Below are 27,295 nucleotides of genomic sequence, written 5' to 3'. Positions count from 1 at the left end.
TATTTAGATGTACCCATATACAGTTATCTTTGTGCAATATTATAATTATTAATTATAATAATAATCTGTCATTCCTTCTTTCTTAAAAAAGAACTTAAAAATATTGAAGCAGGTGCTCTTTGCAGAGATACTGTTACTTTACTATGCATTAGCAAGGTGATAGGGTCTCTTTAATGGTTTATTGTATATAGCGCCATCATGGATTTGGAAAATTGTAGTCTACAGTGTTGAATAGAAGCCTTGGCTAAAATAGAGAAGATTCTTACACATTGGCTTTAAACTTCTTTATTTTTATCTTCTGGAGTGGACCAGGCTATATGGTATCTTGATGTGGACCCAGTCTAGCTCCATCTCTTCATACATAACTGTACCTGCCTTGTTTGCAATACAGCGGGTGATCTGAATGACTTACAGTGACAATGCCTGCAATATAACATCTGGGCCATAGAGATAGGTGAACAGTGACTGTGATTCACTCACCTGCCACCGGCTCCTTAGCAGGAAATAGCTTACTGTCAACGGCAGCACTTATATCATCGAAGATTTCTTCCTCGTCCCTGTCAGCGTCAAACTGGAGAGGAATAGAAAGTGATCTTATTATTCACACATGTATTCACTCATCATATCCTCTGCGGAGTGCTCAGAAGATTATTCTGTCAAACAAGACAGTTCTACAGCTCTTCCCAGCACCTACACAAAGTGTAAACCTATCAGAGACAATGGCCATAGGCGAAGGAGCTCATTCAATGCGCACAATAACAATTGCAGGGCGACATAGGACTGAGACTCCAGGTTTTATTAAAGTGACACTAAACTCAGGATTTAAACCTTATTAATACATTCAAGTACCTTAACTAATCCCTGTAACTAAATTGCCTCATCCTCCCATAGGGACAGCCCTGCATACCATCCCCTCTCGCTCTAACTGTAGTCACCTTGCAGCTATCTAGGGGCACACTTACACCCCTAGGAACCAGTAGTCGTATTATTCACCAGGTAAAGCCAGCGGTAGCAAATGGGGAGCTTAGCAGTGAGTACAGCGCATAAAGATGGACATACACTTGTAGATTTTTGTATGAACGTTCATCCAAGAAAACCTTATCAGAACATTCAATAGACATGTAAATGTTGCTTCGTTCCCAATGCAGATTTGTAAAAATGTTGTTCAATTCTGACTTTCGGATGCATCCAAACTTCTTTCAAAATGAAACTAAATAGAACATGTGAATGTTCTCTGGCTAATCAGATTTTGTTTTGGCTGTTGAGGGTTGCATTACAGGCAAGGTCATGTGACTTAATTCCCGAAACGAAAATTCGGATCTTTCTGATACAATAATTGGGAAGGAAACAAAATCCTAATAACGACCGAATCGCGCTTCGAATCTAAAAAACGGAAGAAATAAAAATCAAAATCGATCTGAAACAAAACTCATTTTTTGCGAGGTTACATGTCTAACATTCAACAATGCCACCAGAGCCTGGATGAATGTCATTTAAAATACTGTTTTTCGGTTTTCAAGAACACCTCCAGGTTGTAGAAAATGTAAAGCCCCCCTCCGCAAGGGTTAACTGTTAATTTTTCTCTAGGGGCGATAAAAAATAGAAATACGCACCCAATCCTTGATCCCGCCTGACTGCTGGACTGTCTAATGCAGGTCCATCCATTTGTATGGGCACTGGGGACATTCCACAGCCGGAATGGAGGGGCAGAGAGGTGAGTGGCCACTGCCGCAGGATCACCCCTAGAGAAACATAAGCACTTAACCCTTGCAGTGCGAAAGCACTCCCACTGCAGGGGTTATTTTTTTTACAACCTGGAGTTCTTCTCTCAGGAAGGAGAATGGAGGAAATGGAAGAGAGAGAGAGAAGGCGGAAGGCGAGAGAGAGAGGGTGGGGAGAGGGAGGTGGGTGAGGGAGAGAGAGAGATAGAAGTCACACATTCGATTTTGGAATGAATGAAGATTCCCCAGGTGAAAACTACATTAGAATTTTATTTATTCAAAGGTAATTTTCCATTCTGCTCCCCTGATTTGATGTCATGGTAGAAACCGATCATTGATCTGACCCCATAACAAACATTCCAAAAACATTTTTTCCCCCAATAAAATCCTTCTGGTGTATGGCCAGCTTTGTCTTTTTTCATACTTCCTTGTAACAACTCAGCAGAATTTTCCTACCATACATACATCAGCAGAAAAGAATCATAAATGCTTATTGCAAGCTGAAGAAAGCTCAGAAAAAGAAAACGATAATCAGAAAATTTAAGGCCGCGCAGCTGCAGACACTGACAATGGAGCCCCGTGTTGCAGTGGATTCGCACATCAATGCTGCAATCATGGGCTGTTTCTTCCTTATGTGCTGGCTCCAATGAACAAAGATAACAAGCTCTGTTTTGTCCCAGCAACATGCTGCCTCAGCACCTCCATTCGCTGGGTAAAATGCTCTATTACGACTTAAACTCCACCAGCAAGCATTTAATAAGAAGCAAATCAGTCTCTAAATGGCTTTGATGCGCAGAGCGTACATTAATGCTTACTACAAGTCATTTTCGTGGTATACCAGGTCAGCCGCCCTGCAGATCCCATCCACCAATGTTATCTGAGGCATATGCGGCTGACAGTTTAAAAGCATTATATTACTTCTGCTGCCATTACTCTATCAAGTTCAGTCATAGAGAAGACCAGAGCAGAAATTCATTAAAGCCTGTGTGGTTACAAACTACTGGGAACGTGATACCAAAGTCAAGCCATGGAGCAATTCACAGACGTTGGTGGCAATTTGCTGAAAAGTAAATTTTTTCACTTAGCCAAGTGAACCCGTCTTCAGCTGAAGGACAAATTTGTCTGCAAAAGGAATCTTCAAAGTAGGAATTTATTTTGCCCATGACTGGAATGTTGAGGTCATTGTGGCTTTACTTGGCTCTAAGTAAAAAGTATTAAATTGCACCCATTGCCATAAAATTCAGTGTCAGGGTTATTCACAAAAGGGTGAAGAGTTTGGAGAAGGCAGGAGAAGTGAACAATCTAGGACAACATAGCTGATTTGGCATAATTCTCCAATTCAGTTCACTTTCCGGTTCAGCGATGTTGTCCTAGAGAGTGTTCTCTTTTCCTGCCTTCTCCAAACTCTTCACCCTTTTGTGAATAACCCTCATAGAAGCATGGAAACTCCACCGTTAAAATAAAAAAAATAAAAAGTAATAGACATGGTCTTAGACATTATAACATTACACGAGGACCTGGATAAAATAGGGGAGTGGGCATTAATGTGGCAGATGAGGTTTAATGTCGATAAATGCAAAGTAATGCACTTTGGAATTAAAAATAAACAAATGGGTTATACAATTATGGGTATGCCGCTGGGGAAGTCAGAAATGGAGAAGGATTTGGGGGTCATTGTAGACCACAAACTGAAAGGTAGTTTGCAGTGCCAGGCTGCTGTAAACAAAGCTAGCAGGGTCTTGTCTTGTATTAAAAAGGGGATGTATTGCAGGGACAAGTCTATAATTTTGCCACTTTATAGATCATTGGTTCGACCTCATCTGGAGTACGCGGTCCAGTTCTGGTCACCAGTACTAAGAAAAGATGTCCTTGAGTTGGAAAAAGTCCAGCGGAGGGCAACCAAACTAATTAGGGGTATGGAGGACCAGAGCTACGAGACAAGGCTACTAAATTTAAACATGTTCACATTGGAGGTGAGGAGATTAAGGGGGGATATGATCTCCATGTACAAAATGTTCAATGGTGGCAGCAACATTAGCGATAAACTGTTTAAAATTAACTCCATTACAAAAACTAGAGGCCACCACCTAAAATTGGTGGAAAAAAAATTCCAGCACAAGGGGCGAAGGGGGTTCTTCACAGTAAGATCAGTTAGGGTCTGGAACTCACTGCCACAGGCGGTGATTTCAGCAAATAATGTGGAATTGTTCAAGAAACTTTTGGACGATTTCTTAAGGGACCGTAATATACAGGGGTACAGGTACTCCTAGAATGAGATCCTAATAGGTTGGACTTGATGGACTAATGTCTTTATTCAACCTCAAATACTATGTAATAAATGCAGACTTCATAAAAGAAAAAATGTGCAATGTCCAGTAAGGGAATTTTTAATGGATAGAGTAGAGAAATTGGCAAGCAGTAGGGCTTAGCCATGATGCCACGGGAAGGTCAAGTCATAGTTTTAATCCTCCTTTACGGTTTGTTAAGAATATGTAAATATTTGAATGCCTATAGCTTAGCTATAGATTCACATTAAGGTGCACTCTGCCCCTGTGTACCAAATTAAATAGCATAGATCTGAACATGTACTATCTGTCTTAAATGGCACAGATTATGACTTGTGGTTTACACTTAATGTGCATGTACAGTAAATCACACGGCGGTGCTGTATGTCAGCGAGCCCTAAGAAATATGGAAGTAACTGATTTTGTTCACACCTGTCAACTTGAAACCTCACTTACACAATGACAGTATACAACTGACATACAGGCAACAAAATTGAAGATCTTTCCCTGCCTTGTGTCTTCATATTCTAAAGGTGCCCATACACTGTACGATTCTCGTACGAGAATCGCGGGAAACCCCGCGATCGTACGAGAATCGTACAGTGTATGGAAGGCGTGCGACCGTTTCTACTGTATGGTCGCACGTCTTCCATCGAACAAGCAGGCTGGAAAACCCGCCGGGAATCGTACGATTCTCGGCGAGTGAGTGGCCTGCTTGTACGACAACTGACAAACGGGCCGGTGTGCGCACGCGCACACTGCCCGTTTGCCGTCCTTGCAAGCCCGCCCCTCATAGCAGTCATCTGCTGCTCAACGGGGCGGGCTTGCAATGATCGCAAGTACGATCTGCCTGTCCAAGATGGGCAGATCGTACGTTTTTTTAAGTACTTTACAACCATCGCAAGACTAAGGTCTTGCGATGGTTGTAAAGTGTATGGCCACCTTTAAGGTGCCCATACACCTTACGATCATCGCAAGACTTTTGTCTTGCGATGGTCGTATGCTTCTTGAAAGCCCGTACGATCTGCCCACCTTGGACGGGCAGATCGTACTTGCGATCATCGAAAGCCCGCCCCGCTTCCGATGACGGCAATGCAGAACGGGCAGTGTGCGCGTGCGCACACCGGCCCGTTCCGCAGCTATCGGCGAGCAGGCTAGAAACCCGCCGAGAATCGTAAGATTTTCGGCGGGTTTTCGAACATGTTGGCTCGACAAAAGACGTGCGACCGTACAGTAGAAACGGTCGCACGTCTTAGTTCACACTGCTCGATTCTCGTACGATCGCGGGATTTCGCCCGATTCTCGTACGAGAATCGAACAGTGTATGGGCACCTTTAGAGTAACTACACTGACTGCCTTCACAATTCTATACACTGTGCAGGCAATATACATTATTCAAAAGCAATGTCACTCTGCATAAAATATCAACATTTTACATATAAAGAGAGGCATTGTGGATAATAGCACCACATCAATAACCAAGTTACATCTTCATATCGATTTAGCAAAGTGACAAAAGCATTTGATGACACTGATTGCACGCTTAGGGAAATTAAGGTAAAAATTATTAAGAATGGCCCTCAAGAGTGGTGTCATCTTCCCACGTTAACAGGATTAGTCTGCAACCGAATATGTTCGGGTCAGAGGTTAAACGGTGTTTAGTTAGTGATCAGGAGCTCTTGAGGAATGATCAGTTTCTTCACTGGAGGAATTTATTTTTACAGCCTTCCACAAGCTAAGCACCAGGGGATATAGATACATTTTATTAGGTTATTGACACTTGATGGTAATGAAGACAATTAGGAACCATAAATAGTAACAGAAGCACAGCCATAGCAGCTCAGGGACTATAGGATCCATGTTCAAGTGTGCTCAGGATCTGGAGAACACTCTTTCCATAACATTGAATATAAAAACAGCAATCTACTCACAAGAGTAAGATGAACAGTGCTTTGACCATTCCTTAAAGGCTGCAACAGTTCCACTGAAGATGATCCAGAAATCAAGGATCATCCTCAGTGGAACTGTTTCAGCCTTTAAGGAATAGTCAAAGCACTGTTCTTCTTACTCTTATGAGTGGATTGTTGTTTTTATATTCAATTTATACTGAATAAATGGTATTACACTTAGAGGAGGCGTTCTGTGCTTATGTTTGCATATTTGCATGGTTGACAGGAATCCCTGACCGTTGGAGGGAGCAGCCCCATAAATGTTACCAGCGTGCAAAGGCTAGAGGATCACAGTGACTGTACTAGCATCGGGATCAAGAGATTATAGATAGGTAAATGTATGTTGCCTAGACATGGCCTGAGAACACATGGCCAATTGTCCTACTCGATATGCTCCTATCTCTCTGCTTCCCAGCAGACAAAATTGCCCCAAGAAGTCTGTGCAGATCCAAAAATCTATGTAAAAAAAACACATTGAGATGTTATATGAGCAGTCATATACACAAGCCAGCAGATCGGCTATAGTCAAGAGCAATATGGCTATCTCTTGACTTATACCAGCAGAGTAGCCATGTGAAAGCACATAGCAGGCTGCCAATAGACCACACTATGCTTACCAACAGGAATAGGAACCAAAGGCTTCTATAAAAAAATAAAATAATAATAATTACCATTGCACAGTGGTGATTAATGTTTTTATAACCCTTTATCTCTACTGCAAACCAACAGTAGCATACTTGTCTGGGTTTTTCCTGTTTTATTATTATTATTATTGCCAATCCCTGCACTGGCTTCCACTCACCCAAAGATTAAAATTCAAAATATTAACAATCACTTATAAAGCCATCCACAACTCTGCCCCCGGCTATATCTCAAACCTTATCTCAATATATCACCCTAACCGTCCCCTCTGCTCCTCCCAAGACCTCCTGCTTTCCAGCTCCCTCGTCAACTCCTCCAACGCTCGCCTCCAGGACTTCACTGGAGCCTCTCCCATCCTCTGCAACTCTTTACTCCAACCTGTCCATCTATCTCCCACCTTGACTGCCTTTAGGCGATCCCTAAAGACTCATCTCTTCAGGGCAGCCTATCCCACTTCAACCTAACCACTGAACTAGCACATTCTCAAACAATTCATCCCCACACAGCTACCTCCTCATGTATCACTGGCCCTTCCCTTTTAGATTGTAAGCCCTCAGGGGCAGGGCCCTCCTTACCACCTTGTCTTGAATTGTATTGTAATGTCTTCCTTATATTGTAAAGCGCTGCGCAAACTGTTGGTGCAATATAAATCCTGTATAATAATAATTATTATTATTATACAGGAAATCCAGGTGGTGACTTTTTTGGGGGGGCCGGGCAGTATGTAGTATGTCCTCTACAACCTCATGGGCTGATGAACATGTAGGGGTAGATTTACTAAAGGCATATAGGCTGCTCACTTTGCAAGGGAATTTTCATTGCAGGCTTCCATTGACCGCAATGCTGAACGCGCAGTGTCCGTAAGTTAAAAGTCATGCGACCTTACAGTAGTAGAGGTCGCACGGCTTCCACACACCTTACGATAATCGTACGATAATCGCGAGAAATCCCGCGATCGTATGATTATCGTAAGGTGTGTGGAAGCCGTGCGACCTCTACTACTGTAAGGTCGCATGACTTTTAACTTACGAACACTGGGCGTTCAGCATTGCGGTCAATGGAAGGCCGCCCCTCAGGGGGCGTGGCTTGCGATCATCGCAAGTACGATCTGCCTATGCAAGATAGGCAGATCGTACGTTTTTTTTAAAGTCTTGCGATGGTTGTAAGGTGTGTGCCCAGCCTTAGCATAGAGAATGTGGTGAAAATTTATTCTGCATCGAATACCTAAAGACAAGCAAGGGGAAAAAAAACATTTCTTTTGCACATGAATAGATGATGGAAGTCAGCAGAGCTTCACCTCATCCACTAAGCTTAGTGAAAACTCCCGTGCAAAGTGCAAATTCCTTTGCAAACTAAACAGCCTATCTGCCTTTAGTAAATCAGCCCCATAATGCATATATAAATATACTTCTAAGTATGGATTATACTTCTACATTTAAATAAACTTTGCTTTCCATTATTCTTTAGTTGATTTAATTAGCGTATAAAAGACACATGTTGAAAACATCTGGGATTCCATTCAAGTGGCAAGTCTGGATGAAATCTTTAAGGGCTAGTTCACACCAGCCACAGTGCGTTCCGGCATTGCAAGCATTATTTTTTCTTACTGGACCGGAACGCAAGCATTGATGTGCTGCGCGTTCACGTGTGGCCAATCGCATTGAGGCCGAAGGGCGTGGCTGCGGCGCCATTCACTTCAATGCATCGCCACTCACCCCACAACAAAACGAGTCAGCCGAAATGCTATCCAGTGCGTTCTGGTCAGAATCGGGTCAGAACACTGGCGTGAGCTAGCCCTGAGGGCTTTCGAACAAAATTAGTTGACTCAATGAAGGCAAGTTGGAAAGTTCTGACAAATGATTTTTCAGAATTTTCAGTAAAAGTTTGAAATTCTAACCATGTATGGCCAGCTTTATAAAAAATATAATAGTCTGTGTTCATTTGGTGTCTCCTAAGCTCTCGGTTATTGTTTGCTCTATTGCCATACCCAGCAGCAGGCAGATACAGAGCAACCAATGATGGTGTGTTATGAATATGTGCGTCTCCCTAGCAAATCACTAGGAGATTCATGGCCAGTGGTGCATGCTGGGGGAGGACATAAATATTCAGGGCTGACCTTGTGACTTTCTCTTTCCCCCCAGGCCTCCTGCCCCTATAGGCATGTTATGGATTGTCTGACCCTTCTAGACCCGCTGCCTAGGTTCTGTGTGGAAGTCAGTTTTATTGGTCGCCATTGGAGGGTCAGTAAGTGCTTTTGGAGCAGCAATGCAATAGTAAAACCTAGACAGGCTAGGAGGGACCGATCTATCAATTGGCTCCTTTGGGGGTGAGTGCTACAAAGACCTGACTATGCATGGATCAATAAAGACTACAATTTTTAGTGATTTCCAAGCAAAATATAAAAATATAAATCAGTTTTTTTATGTATTAGATTTTGCTAATACCGAAGAAAAATACAGTTGATGAAGAAAACAGAAAACCGTACCAGAAAATTTCCCAATGGATGAATTTCCCAATGGACGCTGTAATTACATGAAGTAACCATAAGACTTATCAATAAGACCCCTGAAATGGCAGCTTAGAATCGATAATATTCCGGCAGCAATGTATTGTTTAATACGGTATACTCAGGGACACACATCCCCTCGCCCTATCAATCATACAGTGAGATGGCCGTCCCTTATAAATAGAACTCTGTGCCTCAAACGACCTGCATCTTAGAAAAACATAGATCCCCTGGGGGTCCACGGCTGGTGATTTAAAAACCTGCCCTTGAATATGCCCTTAATATTACAAAACCTTATTTATTATCCTGACTTAGACTGAGAAGTGGTTTTTTTTTTTTTCAGAATTCTGCTATTTTTTCTCCACCTTGCCAAGAATTTCCAGTGACGCTTCTATCCATCTTCTTTACCAATAAATGAAGCATAACTATGTCACAAACATGATAAATTCTTATGTCTCACTTCACACTTACGTGATAAAACCCTGTGTAGTGCTTTGCAGTGCCATTGATTTAGAAATGCACTCCAATGCAAAGTATAGTAGGTGCTGGTGGACCTGGACTACAGTGCATCACGACACACAAAACATTTCTTTATTCAGCAGACCACCACCATTCTGGAACACACATCCCCAACTAGTGACTGCAGGCCAAGGATTCCAAACTCCACCCCTCTTTCTCTGCATACTCTAGGAGCAGCCCATTTTATCATTATTATCTATGATCATTCTAAAGGAAGATGTCTCACCTCTTTATAGTTTCCGACGGGAGAGATGGAGTACTGAGACTACAAATAAGCCCCATTCAGGGTTGAGCATGAGCGCTTTCAGACAAGTTTCTTTTGCTGTTTCTTTGCTTTTTTTTTGTGCATAACACACATTTTTAAAGTGTTTTTTATGTGTTTTCAAGCTTCTGGCATTTTTGTTTTGGCCAGTGGAAAGCAGTATTTTTTGTGACATCATATGTGGTCGTCCTTGTATCTTCTTCCTGTTTTTTCTGTCCGGTGTTGCAGGCCTTGGGCTATCAGAGCTTTATGTATCTTAATGTATACATGGGGAACAAAAGTAGCCCCCTCCAGAAGGAAGGACAGTGTCAGCACCAATTCAGAGATGATTTGAGGATCTACAGCCGAGTGATACACAAATAAGATACATTTTTGTTATTAGTTAAGGTACTTGAATGCATTTTTAAGATATAACTCCTGAGTTTAGTGTCACTTTAACAAAACGTTTGCCTGTGTTTTAGGACAATGTTGTATTGGGTGCTTTCTGTGCAGTGGCTGATAATTATAACAGGTATGACAAGGGTAAGCTCCAAAGTCCTAACAATCCATCAGCACACGTGTCAGACAACATGCTGCCTTAAAGGAGAACTATGGGGTGAGTGCTTTTCACTCACCTCATAATTCTAGCCGACCTGTGACAATGAGACTGTCACAGGTCGGCTCAGTAGATCGGGAGGTGAGCGAACACATACCGGCGTTCGCTCACCTCTCGATCCTGTCACAGCTCTCTGCCGTGACAGGGGAGGGGCTGGATTTTCCCCGCTCCGATATGCCAGCGCTGACTGGTGGATCGGACGGGGGAGGGGACGGGTACAGCTGGCTCTGCCTCTAGATAGGCAGAGCCAGCTGTCACTCATGCAGCTTGGCGGATCCAGACATAATTGTCGGGATCCGCTTCAGCTGCGGCGTCTCAGTATACCGCGAGCGGTAGCTTGCGCTATACTGAGCTTAGGGTGACGGGAGGACGCTAGTTTGTGTCCTCCCGTTACCCTAAGGAGAACTATGGGGAAACGCCTTAACCCCATAGTTCTCCTTTAAGTTTGTTGCAATGTTATTTGTTCACCTTCTGACTATGCAAGTCATGGTGCCGACTTGATGTCTTTCTAGATCAGTCAGCTTTGATAGCCATCAGCAAATGGACCACCAACAGAACCTCGGTTGGGGGATTCAAATTTTAAAATAAAACATAAGAGCAATCAGATTGAAGAAATTTTTTTTTTGACTGTACGGTATATGGAGCAGTAAATTAAAGTCAACTTCTTATTTGGTTTACTGTTCCAGGAATGAAAACACTAGGATTGATGCAGATAAGTTGGTGTTGCACCGAGTAATACTTTCAGACCTAGCATTGGTTTATACGATTAGATTGAATAGTAGATGATGTGAAAAATCAATGTGTGTATGGCCAGCATAAAGCTACATACACTGTGCAATTTTGTGGCTTCTTACATAGCTTTCAGACATAGTAATCTACTATCCATGGTTTCATGTACTGTATGTCATTTGAGAAATGATAGAAATCAGGATAGGGAATCAATCAAATTTACACTGCCAGACAAATTATATTTTTTTCAATTACCCAGCCAATTTTGATCATTTGGTCACTGGAAGCTATACTATGGGTATCACAAACACTTTTAGCAATGTTTTATGAGTGTACTGGACCAATTTTAAAGTAAGGGTGGAGGGAGACGAGCGGTTTTGCATGTGACAAAAAAACTGATTACATCTATTGTGTTTCTGCAACCTGTACCAAGGTTAAATCAACCTACTATGATGTTTTTGCAGTCCTTGATGCTTTTATTTGGCTGGGGATACAGCTTGGCATGATATATACACATTTTAAATGAAACTGAAGGACTATTGGCTTCATTTTGAACATTTTGGAAAATAAGAAATCACCTATATTTCACAGTCTAGTATTCGGCTACAATTTTATTGCTGACTTTGGGGTACACACTTTTTTTTAGAAGGGGTTGCAATAAAATACTCTAAACACACCCATTTAGATGGCAGAACTGGAATAAGAAAATTAAATAGGTAGACATCTAATTGAATGGTGTTCTGACAATATTGTAAGAAAAAAAAATACAAATATGGTTAAACGGGAAAATTGGCAAAATAGACCATTACATAACCGTGTACATTAGGTAAATAACAAAAACCAAAGACTGTACTGCGAACAGGGCAGGAATTATTCTATATGTGCTGAAGTTAGCAACTCTAACCAGTTCATCTGAATGTAATATAATCCATTGTGCTTGGTTTTATCTCGCTGTCACAGTATATCCAGAGAGAAGTGAAATCTTCTATTAGATGATTCTATGCTGCGAAACCTCTCTCTGCTACTCCATTGTGTGACAGAAAGGCTAAAGTGGGCTCAGAGACAGAAGGTGATTTTAGAACCAGGAAACACACTTCCCTGAGAATTAGAGTCCTTCAGAAAGCTACCAACTTCAGAATAAAAGCAAATGGGACAGCTAAGTACATGGAATGGATGCCAAAACGAGCATTAGTGCCAGTTAGTACGTCAGCTGTGTGTCCTGAGTCAATTTAAAAAGAAACAGTCTGGAGTGAATAACTGCAAAAACCTAAATATTCTCTATGAAATCATAATTGTGTACCATTGAAAGATATCGTTCAATGGGTGCCCATTAGGTAGATCCTGATCTAACAGTAGCTCTCAAAGCTGATGCTGGTAGATCACGAAGGGTGTGAATGGCGGCCCCTTTATTCCATTTTGGTATATTTATCTAGCTGTGCACACATGATTAGCCCGAGTCTGCTGAGCCAAGCTCCCTGACACCTTTCTGGTGGATACTGGTGGTTGAAGTGCTATGTATTACATCAAAGAATATTAGTTTACACAGCTTGTTGCACTACACTGTTTGCAAAATACAGCAAGGTGAGCCAGGAGAGAGAGAGCGAGGGATGGTTTATTTACGTTGGTAGATCTCATGTAGCTCGTCATTTGAAAAGTAGATCTTAACACAGAAAATTGTGGGCACCCCGGATATAGATCTTCCCCATTATTTAGCTTAACTTACGATAATGGAGTGTGACTTATCTCAACTGTCTCTGCCTCTCTTTACCACTATTGAGCCTGGAAAACTGTGCTCCAAATGTTTTCTTACATTCTCCTCAACATTGGTGATGTGGGCATACAAAACTCTCATGTATTGCTAAGGTTCACAAACCAAAGGGCACCTCTGCAACATTAGCAATACATGGGACTTTTGTACACCCAAATCATCCTGATGCTTAATGTTGGAAACAAAAATCTCATGTACTGCTAATATTGCAGAGGCGTACCTCGGTTTGTGAGGCCTCAGGTGGTAGAATCAAGGTTAAAATACAAGCTCCAACTCTTAAGTTGGGTTTACCATACACACGATTCTTCCACGTGGGGAACGTCAGGATGGTTTAGATGTACAAAAGTCCCATGTATTGCTAATATTGCAGAGTGCCCACTGGGTTGTCAGGTCTCATGAGGGGGGAATCGAGGTTAAAATAGAGAATATTGACAATACATGGGACTTTTGTACACCCAAACTATTCTGACGCTTCCCACGATGACCTAGGACTATGCTTTCTCAAGCGCTGAGTGTGACCATGGATTAAACACAGGAATCTGGGTGGAGACAGATGTATTCTCTACAACTCTACGTTGGGTTTACCATTAACATGGTTCTTCCATTTGGAAAGCTGGTTCAGGTGTACAAAAGCCCCATGTGTTGCTAATATTGCAGAGGTGAGGTCTTAGAAGGTGGGATGGAGGTTAAAATAGAATAGAAGTTGTACTTTGAACCTGAACTTCAGGATAAACAAATATTGTCTAGATACAAGAGCGATGTGTATTCTTCCATGAATCTTGATGTACTTTGTGCATTTCTTCCAGATCTGTGCAGTAATCTAGTGTGAAACCTGGAGCTTCCCATAATAAAGACAAGTCACTGCTGCTCTCTCTCCTTGTGCAGCGTGACTGGTCTTGCCTCCGCCCCTTCCTGTACTTTTCTGCAGACAGTAGTGGGTGGGGTCTGCTGGGTCCACTCTCTTCACAGGCTATGTGCAGCACAGTGATGAGGTCACGGCTACATGTTTGCTGTGATATTTGCTGCACACAAAGTGGCTTTAAGCTAATAGGGTGTAAATATAAAACGTAAGATAAGTAAGTCTCACAATTATACTAAACACTGAATATTCAGATTCTTGCATCAGCTCTGTCGTGACTGTGATTAAATGTACAATTTTCATGTCTGGGTGGATTGTGCTTTTAATAGGCATGTAACAAAATAAGACTGGTTTATAGCGCATATTATTCCACAAATTCACATCTTTGTTTAACACGGAACCTTGCTAAGCTCCATCAAGGTCTTCTCGCCGCATGGTTCCCATGGTGACAACTGCTTTAGTTTATATAGTTGTCAACATGCAAAGAACTATTTTAACCAACAAGTAATTCACCGTGTGCTCCCAACCCACCCACTAAATGAAAAAAATGTTGATAACAAAAAGGTTGGAAAGAAGTTAGTCAAAGTCACATGGAGGGTCAAGGCCTGAGTATAACAGTAGGACGAGTCAGGCGAGCACTGACTCAGGGATTTATGTACAGTACATACATACACACACACACACACACACACACACACTATATTGCCAATATTGCCAAAGGTATTGGGACACCTGCCTTTCCACGCACATAAACTTTAATGGCATCCATGTCTTAGTCCGTAGGGTTCAATATTGAGTTGGCCCGCCCTTTGCCGCTATAACAGCTTCAACTCTTCTGGAAAGGCGTCCCCAATGTTGGACGAGTCTGGCTGGTATTCTCCGCTCTAATTCACCTCAACGGTGTTCTATCGGGTTGAGGTCAGGACTCTGTGCAGGTCAGTCAAGTTCCTCAACCCCAAACTCGCTCATCCATGTCTTTATGGACCTAGCTTTGTGCACAGGGGAGCAGTCATGTTGGAACAGGAAGGGGCCATCCCCATACTGTTCTCACAAAGTTGGGCGTATGAAATTGACCAAAATGTCTTGGTATCCTGATGCCTTTATACATATAGATCTATATATATATATATATAGATCTATATGTATAGATCTATATATATATAAACATCAGACAGGATGTATTTAATCAAGACTACTATTGCTACTATTGGTCAGTGTGGCCACGTGACTACGCTGACCAACGAGAATGTAATTTTTGCTTTCTTTCTTTTTGACAAGTTTTCTGGAAGAAAAAAAAAAAGTAATTGGTTAGCATGGCTGCACTGATCAGTGGCCGCTCGTAAATTCAAGGATTATGTTGCTACATGGCCTCTGGGATTATGGTTAGCCTTGCAGCCAAGTACAAGAGATAGCGAGAAATGAAAAGGTGAACTTACCCTTTAAGTTACTGGTTTCAAAAAAGAAATGCAATAGGTCAGTAGATATGAAGGGAGAATAAAAAAACAAGACTTGGAAGACTCTCAGCATGAAAAACCTGTGACCTCTGAGCTGTGAAGCTTGCAGAGATTAAAGGAGAATGGTGAGGCGAGTGATTTTCACTAAACCTCATAATCTGAGCCGACATGTGACAACGAAAAACTTTCACAGGTCGGCTCAGTAGATCGGGAAGTGAGCAAACACATACCGGGGCACGCTCACCTCTCGATCTGTTCCCCCCTCCCCTGTCCGATCCTCCAGCGCTGACTGGCGAAATTGCTAGTTTGTGTTCTCCCCTGACCCATAGGAGAACTATGGGGGAAAAGCCCTGACCCCATAGTTCTCCTTTAAGAAAATACCGTGTTTCCCCGAAAATAAGACACTGTCTTATATTTTTTTTGGCTCAAAAAAACACACTAAGTCTTATACTTGGGGGAAGTATTATTTTTATTTTTTTAATGTACAACAATCCACACTTATTCATGTAGAAAAGTCTACATGTATTCATGTCCAAAAATATGGTGATCAGGGCATAGCAATCAAGAGCAATTTGCTAACCAATCGCTGGCCAGAATGAGCGAAGCGCGCTTTCACTAACAATTCCTCAGAGGCGGAGTGCATTTGGTATCACTCCGCCTGTGACAGGAGCAGGCGCTATAGAGGAATCATCGGCTTATGCTGCTCTGCTGCCTCCGATGCCGCCTCGCTTCCTCTAGTCCTGGCTTCGTTGGCACCGCTGATTCTCTCCTGCCTCTCCCACGACTCTTCAAGTTCCCCCTTATGCCACCACCAGCCCTGGGTATGGTCACAACTAGGTCTTATTTTCGGTGTAGGTCTTATATTTTAGCAATTCCCAAAACCAGTAATAGGTCTTATTTTCGGGGTAGGTCTTAGGTTAGAGAATCCCAGGTCCTGCACTGTGTCTGTTCAGCAGTTAGGAGACCTTCTGGAAAAACAGGAAACATAGTTTTGCAGGCGTGCATGCATGCACTATTTTTTACCTTGCAATTTCAGAGTGTTTGCATACAAAGCCCTTTCATTCTGCCTTAAGAGAACATATAAGAGAGCCAAAGAGGGTCATATATTTGTCTATCTCCTGCAACAACGCGTTGTTAAATGTAGATCAATTTTCTGCTCTCCTTTACTGTGCCCAACAGCTCTTGAGAGCAGTGGCGTAACAACCGGGGGTGCAGCAGGGGTACGCCACTGCTTGAGAGCCCTGTTCAATATCATGATTCCAAAAGAAATGACAGATGATTTAATAGCACTTGATAAGTTGCCTGACTTCTTGCAGACTTCTGCTGGACCAGCTAATAGCAACCTTTCCTGCTATCTGCAAGGAAACTCTTTAACTCTCAGAGATGCACGACTGAGATATTATCATCAGACACATAACTAAGAGCCTAAATGCGTTCCCTGCAGTCAGACTGAAAAATGACAGCAGACAATTTCCAGGACATTTATCATCAAAATCAAATTTCTGTCAATTGTATACACAGCTGAAGTTCAGACATAGTAAAATGTTTTAAACATCAGATTGTTTATTGTCTGTTTAAGGTAATGTCTAAGGATCTCCAATTTAACGACAAGAATCTTTTCCATCCAGTAAAATACAATAAATTACATTTCTTTTTATTGCTTATAGAAAGTTTACCTACAAAAGAAATTCTGCTTTAACAACTGATTTATTGACTCCCCACTTGAACTGCTTGACATTTATAAAGGTAAAGACTTTGCAGGAATCGGGTTCTCTTTCAAAATCTCTATTTTCTATGGTTTTCTGGATAGGCAGTGTGATCGGGGCACTGCACAGGTAATGGTCATCCTTTTTTTCTGTTAGTTACTGGCCTGTTAGTTCTTACAGATGTGAAAGAAACTGCATTGAGAGACCATCTTGACTTTACATGCAAAGCTGGCCACATACATGAGATGAACGTCACCCAAGCTGGTCATTTCCATAGACAACTTTGCTACTATAGGCACCCATAGACACCCTTAGTGGACTGTTCTCAGTGGAAATACTGATTGGATAGGTCGAAAAACCTTTCCTGAACACTTTTGTTGCCCTGAGAAAATCCTGAACCAAAAATGTCTGGTTTTATAAGGAGATTGTGATTTGCTGGATGTCATGTACCTGTTTGATAAACTCTTGTTCGGGGTTTGAACCTGGGTCTCTGGCGCAGAAATGCATTGACCTAGCCATTCAGCCACTGGAAGTACTTGGTTTCTGTAGCAGGTTTTTGTACTCAGAAACTCTCCTTATGGACACTTTGGCTCCACGTGCCAACCAGCTATAGAAGATCTGCAATTAACTCAGACTTTAAATACCGAACACTTCCTGTGCTCTGAGCCCATTGATTTGGGTTGGTTTCCTGTGTGAGCTACCTCTGTGTCGTATGCTGGATTTACACGATTACTCTTGCCTGTTTCCTGACTATTCTTCTGCCTGACGATTTTGTACCTTGCTGCCCGACCGTCTCAAGACCTCTGCCCGCCTCCCGACTACTTTCCTGGGTCCCAACTTTGTACCTCGCTGTCACACTGTTGCCGACGCTGCCAGCCTGACCAAATTTTCTCCTTATCCTCAGCCTACTACAGGTGCGTTTCGCTGGAGCTGTGCTAGATATATAGATATGGACTGGTGGACCAGTGCCACATGAACGTACGCTGAGTGAGCTTGTAAGCACTGTGCAATAGAAAGTCTTAGAAACTCCAGCTGGTTGAGAACAATGATCACTTTATCAGTTTATGACATCAAACACAGGCAACGCATTTTAGGAGATCGAGGACCCCCCTTCTTCAGGGTTTTGGAAGTGTTAGATCTGTGTACTCAGAGCACTGCACTCTGTATCCTAATATGATAATGGTGTCCTCCTGTGTTCTGTCTCTATACAAACTTCCCTAATACTGCTGCCGAAAACTAACACAAATGGGTCTTGGGTTGGTAATAATTTTTATATTTAATTTTGGCTTCATTTACTTGACAGTCATTAGCAGACCGATTCACCCAAAAAAATGGAATCTGATCAGGATCAAAGCAAAAGAGAATATATGTCTCAGTCGGATCTTCAGCATTGGCTCCTTCAATGAATTGGAAAAGGGATCCAAAAGTCAACAAGTTAGAAGAATCCAATTGACATGCCTCAATGGTATGTCAAAGTAAGGGGATAGGATCATAGGCTTAGATTCTCTGTCCCAGATGACATTACTGCCTTCAAGAGGTTAGTTCATCTTTTCACAAAAAATGAAAAAGGGGACTATTTCCCAACACCCTCCCCACCACCCACCCCCAGTCCCTGCTGCACTTAGCTGCTTAGATCCCATGAAAGCCAGTGTAAAGGTTTGCAAACTTCAAAAGTTCCCTACACAGTCTATGTAGCATCATAATGATGCCAAGGGCAAGCACTGTTGGCAACACAGGCCAACGAGAATATCTACTGAGCCTTCTCAGAAGAAATCCCCATGAATCAGAGTAGTCATAGGGTTGTGCTGACCAATGACTGCTAGCCATCACCAACATTATGATGCTACACAGCCCCTGAGGATGGGCACTGAAGTTTTGAAGTGTGCAGCCCATTACATCAGCTGGTATAGGTGGTAAAGATTTTATATGTTATAGGGAAAGAAAGTATTAGAAAGCCATATCAGGGTAACACCTAATAAGAAAATGGGGAGCTTGCGTATTAGGGCAATGATGTCACAGGGAGGGGGGGATCCCACGCTAAAGAAAACAGTAAAGTTTCCACTAGTCACTTCCACGCTGCACAACTGTACAGGTAAACATATATAATTCAAGGTAGCAGTTATGTCACTGTCGTTACTCAAAAGAGGATTTTTTTGTACTCACCGTAAAATCCTTCTCTGCATTCATTGGGGATCTATAGATCTTGACCATCGGGCCTTATATTCTATATTGCATGGGTCCTACATGTGGATCTGGTGGGAAATCTCTAGGTAGTTGCTACTGCCAAGGGCAGGATGTTTGTTTTTTTCCTACCCATCTGTAGATACTGCTTTGGGTTGTCCTAATGGTCAAGATCTATAGATCTCTGCTATTCAGAGTAAAAGATTCAACAAAAGTACAAGAGTACAAAAAGTCCTATTTTCTTTTTTGTTCATTGAAGGGCACAGCGGAGATCTATAGGTGAAAAACAATATTGTGCCGAGCTAATAATCATACATATCTAATAAATTGAAACATATATAAGTGAGTCACATATATGAGCCTTCAAACAAATGAGGCATAGAAAATATCTACACAAAGACAAAAAAGCAATATAGACAATAGAAAGTCCCAAGGAAAAAACAAAAGCAAACAATGGTGATTGTGCAAAAAGAATTCATCAGATGATTCGCAGCCAATCTGCATATAACTCTCAGGTAAGGATAATCACACAATGCAGGCAGACCTTCACCTCCACCAAGTGAGTGATGATAACAAGTGAATGCTCACCTGGGAGGTAGACCCACAGAGCTAGGAAAAAATGCGCTTTTTCCCTTCTTAATGGGGGAGGGAAGCCCATGCACAGAAAAGGCGATAAGGTCTCCTCAGATCACAGGTACCAGTATAAATCCAGGTGGAAAGAGAAAAAGGACAAGGACATAGTGCGTAACGTCCAAGAAAATGCAATTGATTAAATAAAAAATGCGTACTCACAATGGTGTAAACAGTACAGGCATTGGGTATTGCTGGATCAGACCAGCAGGGCAAATGGCAGCAAAGCGATAAAAAAACCTGTCCGTCCGGCTCAGCTCAGTGCAGTGACATCAGAAGCTCTGCCCTACGTATGTTACGTCAAAACACGTGACTTCATCAGGGGTCTGGAGCTAATGATGTCTTGAAGTCTATTTAACAGAAAAGCATACTACCGTAAATGCAGTAGAAAAACGTTTTACTTTTTTTACTGCCTTTACGGTAGTATGCTTTCTGTTAAATAGACATCAAGACATCAGTGGTGGCACCTAATTACAGCGCCAACAGCAAATCTCCTGTGGATCCACACTGCCCTCATCGGCTGAGACCGACCGGGACTCCTGGTGACATCGCACTGCCCTCCTAAGACCACACACAGCTCACCATAGAACCTGCACAGCCGCCCGAGAGTCCGCACAGCTCACCATAGAACCTGCACAGCAACCTGAGAGTCTGCACAGCCCACCAAAGACTCCACATAGCCACCTGAGAATCCGCACACCTCACCATAGAACCTGCACAGCCACCCGAGAGTCCGTACTGCCCACCGTAGAACCTGCACAGCCCACCATAGAACCTGCACAGCCCACCATAGACCCCGCTTAGCCCACCTGAGAGTCCATACAGCCTACCATAGAACCTGCACAGCCACAGAGTCCGCACTATTACAATAATTGCCATATTTTTTCCTAGACTTATACTTTCAGAGCTAATTACTACTAAAACCAGTAATCATTGAATGCAGAGACAACTATTTAATATGATAAAGAGTAGATACACTTATATAGTCTTACTTTGAGGGCAACCATAATGCTGATGTGGCTTGAGATGAAATTGAGTTTGATACCCCTGGACCAATGGCCAAGATCTATAGTTTTTTACTGTGTTCTTCAATGAATAGAAGAGAAAACATTGTGATGTGTGGGAAGTTTAGGGTTCACCTTGACATTCTGATCTTCAAACATGCACTGTACTGGTAAGGAAATAGTTAACTCAAAAGAAACTATTTTGCAAGAGGTGCTCAAACCAGACGGCAACAGCGTAGTATTAATTTATTAAATCTTAATGTCAAGCTACATACTATTTCTTACATTATAGAGCACCCATATGCTCCGGGGACTAAGAGCAGATAAACAGCACAGTGATGCATCTGCTCCATCATTTAGTGATGAGTGGATCTCCACCTCTACCAGACAGATCGATCTGAGTTTAGCCCAAGAACACATGTTAGTCTCTGAATAGGGAGACTGCAATATGCAGCCCATACCTCTCCAGTTACTGGGGCCGATTTAGTCAATGTTCCCTTTAGATACGTTCATAAACTGAAGCGGTTTTTACTTTGAATACCAGATGATAAGGTGAATGGAAACCATGTATCTTGTTCAGCAAGTATTCCAATATAGAGTCAAATGTAAACATTGGGGGACATTTATCAATTTGGTTGGATTATCAGCCTCTTTTAAACTCTCGCATTTCTGATTTCTAGTGCATATAGTGACAAATCTATTATCCTAGTTTATGCTTCATTCCATAATGCCTTTGTAAGGAGAACTGTCTCAGAAATGTTGCATACCTCCTGGTGGACAGTGAATAGTCCTGACAGTGCTTAGCTGACTTGAGGGTTTGAAGCTGAATTATCTTTGCGCTACTTTAAAGGGTAAGTTCACTTTCTCACAAAATGTGAGAAATTAAACTTACCCACACCATTCTGTCACCTCTCCCCACTCCCATTGCTCATACTGTTCCATGTAAGCACCGGCCCCCCTCCCCACCCCCAGCCACTGCACAGTCTGTACACCATATAACGCATTGCAGCCCCGCACTAAGGATCCAGCATAATGCTTGCAAATGGTGAACAATCATTGATTACCACGGTCATATGACCATGCTGACCCATGAGAAGTGCTTCATACTTCTGGGACCTGGTCCCTGGTTCAGAAGTGCTTCTCGCTGGTTGGCATGGTCATGTACCAATGTTGACAAATGAGCGTTCGCCATTTGCAAGCATTATGCTGGATGCTCAATGCAGTGCGGTGTAGTGTGCAGTGTACAGTGCAGTGTACAGACCGTAAACCAGCTAGCGGGGGGTGGACGGATGCTGGTGATTGCATGGAAAGGTATGATCAGCAGGTGCTGGGAGAGGTGGAGGAGTGGGGTGGGTAAGTTTATTTTCGCTTTAAGAAGTGCTCAGGGGCACTTCAAGAATGTGGGATCGTTTGGATGTCTTCTAATGTTGCATATGCTGGAAACAATTACTGCACAGTTGGGAAAATTATACGACAAACACGCACAGTGAGTCGCAAACATTAACATGTTGCAAGAACACTTTAAAAAAGACGTATAACAGATACAAATTTGTGGTTAGTTAGTATGAGATTTTGTTTTTTGCAACTAAAAAGGTAATGCAAAAAAAAAGTTAATGAATCCCCCCCACCCCCATTGTGTAAAAAGATTTTAGTCCCTAAGACCTGGCAGAGACTTGCGGAACATCAGTGCATGCGCAGGATATTTGAAGATGGCGGCGCGGAAGTGCAGCATCGGGATGAGAATATCACAGGGATGAAGTTCCTCTTTACTGGTTGCATTCTTGTTGGGGGTAGGTGAATGACAGGATCAGTATGGGAGTGTTGGTGTGTGCACCCATTGCTCTCCGTATAAAACATTGCCATGTCATTGCTTGACAATAAAGATGTTTACTATCATTTATTTCCATGATCAGCTCTTGTATGCCATGATAACATAAGACACCCATGAATCACTGCCAATAACAGTGAGCATAGCGGTCTCCATGGAAACCTACCTGGCAGCAGAGGATTAGATCATTCAGACGGTTTCCTTCCAATTATTAAACTCTCGATGAACGAGAAAATCTGATGTAACATGTCAGAATCATTATTGTTAATCTGAACCAAACTAGCTACAGAGAACAAACTCCAATTGCCTATGACAGGGGTAAGCAACCCTGGCACTCCAGCCGTGCTGAAACCACATATTCCATCGTGCCTCTGGGAGTCATGCCTGGGGCTGTCAGAATCTTGCAAAAACTCATGGGACTTGTAGTTCTACAACAGCTGGAGCGTCGTGGTTGCTTACCCCTGGCCTATGTCATCACTCCAATGATACAGATGTGAAAATCAAAACACAATACACCATTCATCAATGGAAGTATCAAAAACACTTCAAAAAAACTGCAGACAAAACAAAATCTAGTAACTGAAATAGTTTTGTGTTTCTGGGTTTTCTGTTAAAAAAAAGGAAAGAATATCCTGACTCCCACAACATTCTTTCGCGGTGCAAAGGCTCGTTCACATCGGTCCCATTGGGTAGCATTGCCCAATGCAGTCCTCATGCATAAACAATGCAGTCCTATTGCATAAACAATGCAGTCCCAATGCATAAACAATGAATGCAGTCCCAATGCATAAACAATGCAGGCCCATTGCCTACACGTAAATTCTGCCTTATGACCTAAAAGTTAAGTTCACACCAACGCACTGTGTAGGTGTGTGTTGAAAAGAAAAACAGTATGACAGCTTACACATTTACGCAGCAGAGCTACAACAGATCGCAATGCCCTCCGGCGCCTAGAAAGGAATGAAGTGGGTTTTTTTTGTCAGATAGGCAATGCATGCTGGGATTACTTAATCCTCATTTCCTAGAATTACTTGTCCGGTGTTATCATACATCATTACTGGCATACAAGCCTCGATGAGCCCCCAAAATACATTGGATATAATTTCTGACATTTGTTGTGAATAATATTCACTGGACTAAATCTTGTGTTGTGGTGCTTTCATCTCTTTATATAGACTCTTCAGTAACACACTTCCTGTTCTAGGGTGACTCACTTAATGTACTTTGTCAGTGGAACAGCAGAACACTTCTCCCTCTCCTCATCACCATAACATACATATCTTTTAATAATTTAAGAGACAATTTACAAATCCACATATTTAAACTTCTGTGAAGACTTTATAGTTTTCGTTTTTTTAATTTTACTTTACCCGGAAGAAAGGGGAATGTTAAGTTCCCTGAAACCTGTTGGAATGTTTGCAATTCTTTCAAGTAAATGAAAGGCAAAATTGTAAACATCTTATCTTCTGATTGTTTACACTTAGCACTCCCACACTTTTCGCTTAGACATATTTTCTTATGGCTTTTAAAGGTCATGTTTGGGGATGCTCCTGACCCCCTACTATCCTTTAATGGCCAACAATCGCTAATTAATTGTCGGTTTAAAAAAAAACATAAAAAACTACCCTAAGGCCCCGTTTACTTACCTGAATCTGATAAAGTCTTCCCTCTTCAGGACTGCAGAGTGGGTTGGTCCATTTTCAAGTGCCCACAACAATGCCTGTATGGTGTGGACACTTCCGATTGGCTATCCAGTGGCAGGGTGAACTCATGCTGCAGAAGACAGATTAATGATGGGCCTGGACTGTAGTGAATTCTCGAAAAGGCGTCAAAGAGGGTCACAAGATGACAGACATAAGTGAGTGGAAAAGCGCGTAGGAAGGTTTTTTTTAGGGATATGGTGTTGCAGCAAATTTGGAGATGGGCAATTATATATGTCTATGAGGGTTTTTGTATAATTTGTGAATGGACAGAAGGAGGGAAAGGGGATGGGGGCAGGTGATTTAGCTGTTACATACATACATACACACACACACACATACACACACACACACTATATACTTGTCTAAAGTATTATTTTTCAAGAGAGAAGAGGTGCTGCTTCCCGTGCTATTCGGCTCCCGGAAAATCCTAACAGATTTGTGTCAGATGGAACTGGGGACAAACGCTGTCCATGATGTGGAAACATTGTTGGTAATGAGGTCAGACGTCTATCTTTAAAGAGGCACCAAGTTTATCTGGCACACTTTAGCCAGTACAGATAAACCTGGCAGGTTGCATTACCCTGTCTTGTTGTCCCTGACACACATAAAACACATTATTTCCTTGGGAGATGCATTTCTGTCAGCAAGATGAGGAGAATTTCTTGGAAGAGCTCTCTGGCTTCCACCGTCACTAAGCAATTGGTATTTCACAAATAGATTTCTATGGCTGTGTTAAATAACGATTTGTCCATCTGTTTCCCACACCATCATCCAAATGCGCTCATTACAAAATGAACAATTTTACTCCTGTAACTCAAAGATTTATGAATGACTTGTTTAAAAATACATTTAGATATAATATTCAGATGATAGATCAAATTATAAATCAGCTAGAACTTTCACAGCAGAACAGAAAATAAAAGAAAAAGGCTGATTGGTTGCGCTGCTTAGCAATAACCTAATACAGATGCTCCTCGGTTTACAATCGTTCGGTTATCGACTTTACGATTGTATACAATAGCAGCGTATATATACTGTATACAGATGCTTCTTGGGTTGTGTATACACTGTACTGTATATATCATAGCTTATCTTAAAGGAGAACTATGGGGTCAGTGTTTTTCCCCATAGTTCTCCTTAGGGTAACGGGAGGACACAAACTAGCGTCCTCCCGTTACCCTAAGCTCAGTATACCGCAAGCTACAGCTCGCGGTATACTGAGACGCCGCACCTGGAGCGGATCCCGACTTAGCTGACGGGATCCGCCTAGCTGCATGAGTGGCAGCTGGCTCTGCCTATCTAGAGGCAGAGCCAGCTGTACCCGCCCCCTCCCCCGTCCGTTCCGCCAGTCAGCGCTGGCAGATCGGAGCGGGGAGAGGGGAATCCAGCCCCTCCCCCTGTCACGGCAGAGAGCCGTGACAGGATCGAGAGGTGAGCGAACCTGGTATGTGTTCGCTCACCTCCCGATCTACTGAGCCGACCTGTGACAGTCTCATTGTCACAGGTCGGCTAGAACTATGAGGTGAGTGAAAAGCACTCACCTCATAGTTCTTCTTTAAACTTGGCTAAAACACTTACATTAACCTACAGATGGACAAAAGCCGACTGTATTTGATAATAAAGTGTTGAATATCTCATGTATATACACAACTCTGTACGATCACTTTACAATGGGTTGATCAGAACGTAACCCCATGGTACACCGAGGAGTGCCTGTATATAAGATGAATAACTAGAGCACTGTCCATGGTGCTGAAACTGTTGGCGCTCTATATCTAGATTTGTAAGCTTGTATCTAGAGAAAGAAAATAATATTCTCAAACAACATTAGAAAAAGATTGCACTAAAAATGTTGCAGCATATCAAATCCCATAATACTCTTCAGCTCGACTCTGTCAACAAGCCAATTTCGTATAAATGTATCTTCAAGTATTGCTTGGTTTCGGTACAATAACACAAGAAAACCACATTAGAAAATATACAATATAGCCAAAAGTTTGGACACCGCATGACACCTACACATTATCACCAAAAGTAAGTTAATTTCACTTAAAAATTAGTTCAGATGTTTTTAGTGAAGTGTACTACTAATTCTACAAACTGTTGGCGCTTTATAAATCCTGAATAATAATAATAATAATAATAATAATGCAAATACATTTTAGACAATTGTGCATGTCTAACCTTGTGCCACCTTTTTGGAGAAGGCCCATCGCTATTCCACCTTGACATGGACCATAAAGGCATGCTTTGAGAAGTCTGGTGTGGGCAAACTTAAGTGGTCAGATCAAAGCCCTGACTTCAACCCAATTGAGAACCTTTTGGAGAAAATTAAACGCTGATTGTGAGCCATGTCTTCTCATCCAACATCAGTACCTGACCTTACAAATGTTTTTTTTTTGGGGGGGTGGTGGGTGGGGGGGCTGAATGGGCATTAGTTCCTATACACAAAATCCAAAATCGTATGTAAATCCTTCCCAAGTTATAGACTCAAAGGGCAAGGGGGAGGGGGGCACCTCCATATTAATTTCCGATGTTTGGAATGGGATGTCCAAAAAGCTCATATTAGGTGTGATGGTCATGTATCCATCCACTTTATAGTCTATTATTGTGAACAAACACTTATTTTGCTACAGTAACCACTGTGTTCTTTTAGAAAATGCTATATGTGAGCTGTAACACACAGAGTATACGTTTAACCTGCCAAAATGTTTCGTATTTGTAATTCCCTTCACCTACTCACACACTCATGGTACAGTACAGAGCTAAAATGGTGACACCATTACTCACTGCTGTTGGTGTGTCATCTGCCTGTTCATTGACTATAGTTAAGTAGTGATCCAGGTAATCCAACAGACCCAGCCTGTGATCCAATTTGCAGGTAGGATTACCCACTGGGGCGGACTGACCGTTCTGCATTTGGGCACTGCCCGACGGCCCGCGGCCACTTGGAG

General features: G+C 42.2%; 1 protein-coding gene across 2 annotated transcripts in view; it reads right to left on the bottom strand.

The window, feature by feature from the left end:
- AK5 (adenylate kinase 5) overlaps positions 1-27,295 on the bottom strand; it is a 139,792-nt gene that overhangs the window by 55,801 nt on the left and 56,696 nt on the right. For both annotated transcript variants that reach the window (XM_018559883.1, XM_018559882.1), the window contains exon 7: positions 481-571. In XM_018559883.1, coding sequence (XP_018415385.1) covers positions 481-571 — 91 coding nt within the window. The remainder of the gene's footprint in view (positions 1-480; positions 572-27,295) is intronic.

Source organism: Nanorana parkeri, unplaced genomic scaffold (assembly GCF_000935625.1).
Source record: "Nanorana parkeri isolate BGI_ZX_2015 unplaced genomic scaffold, ASM93562v1 scaffold418, whole genome shotgun sequence".
In the NCBI taxonomy this organism is placed as follows: domain Eukaryota; kingdom Metazoa; phylum Chordata; class Amphibia; order Anura; family Dicroglossidae; genus Nanorana; species Nanorana parkeri.
The sequence above is the reverse complement of the archived record's forward strand: the minus strand, read 5'-3'. Positions and strand labels throughout refer to the sequence as shown.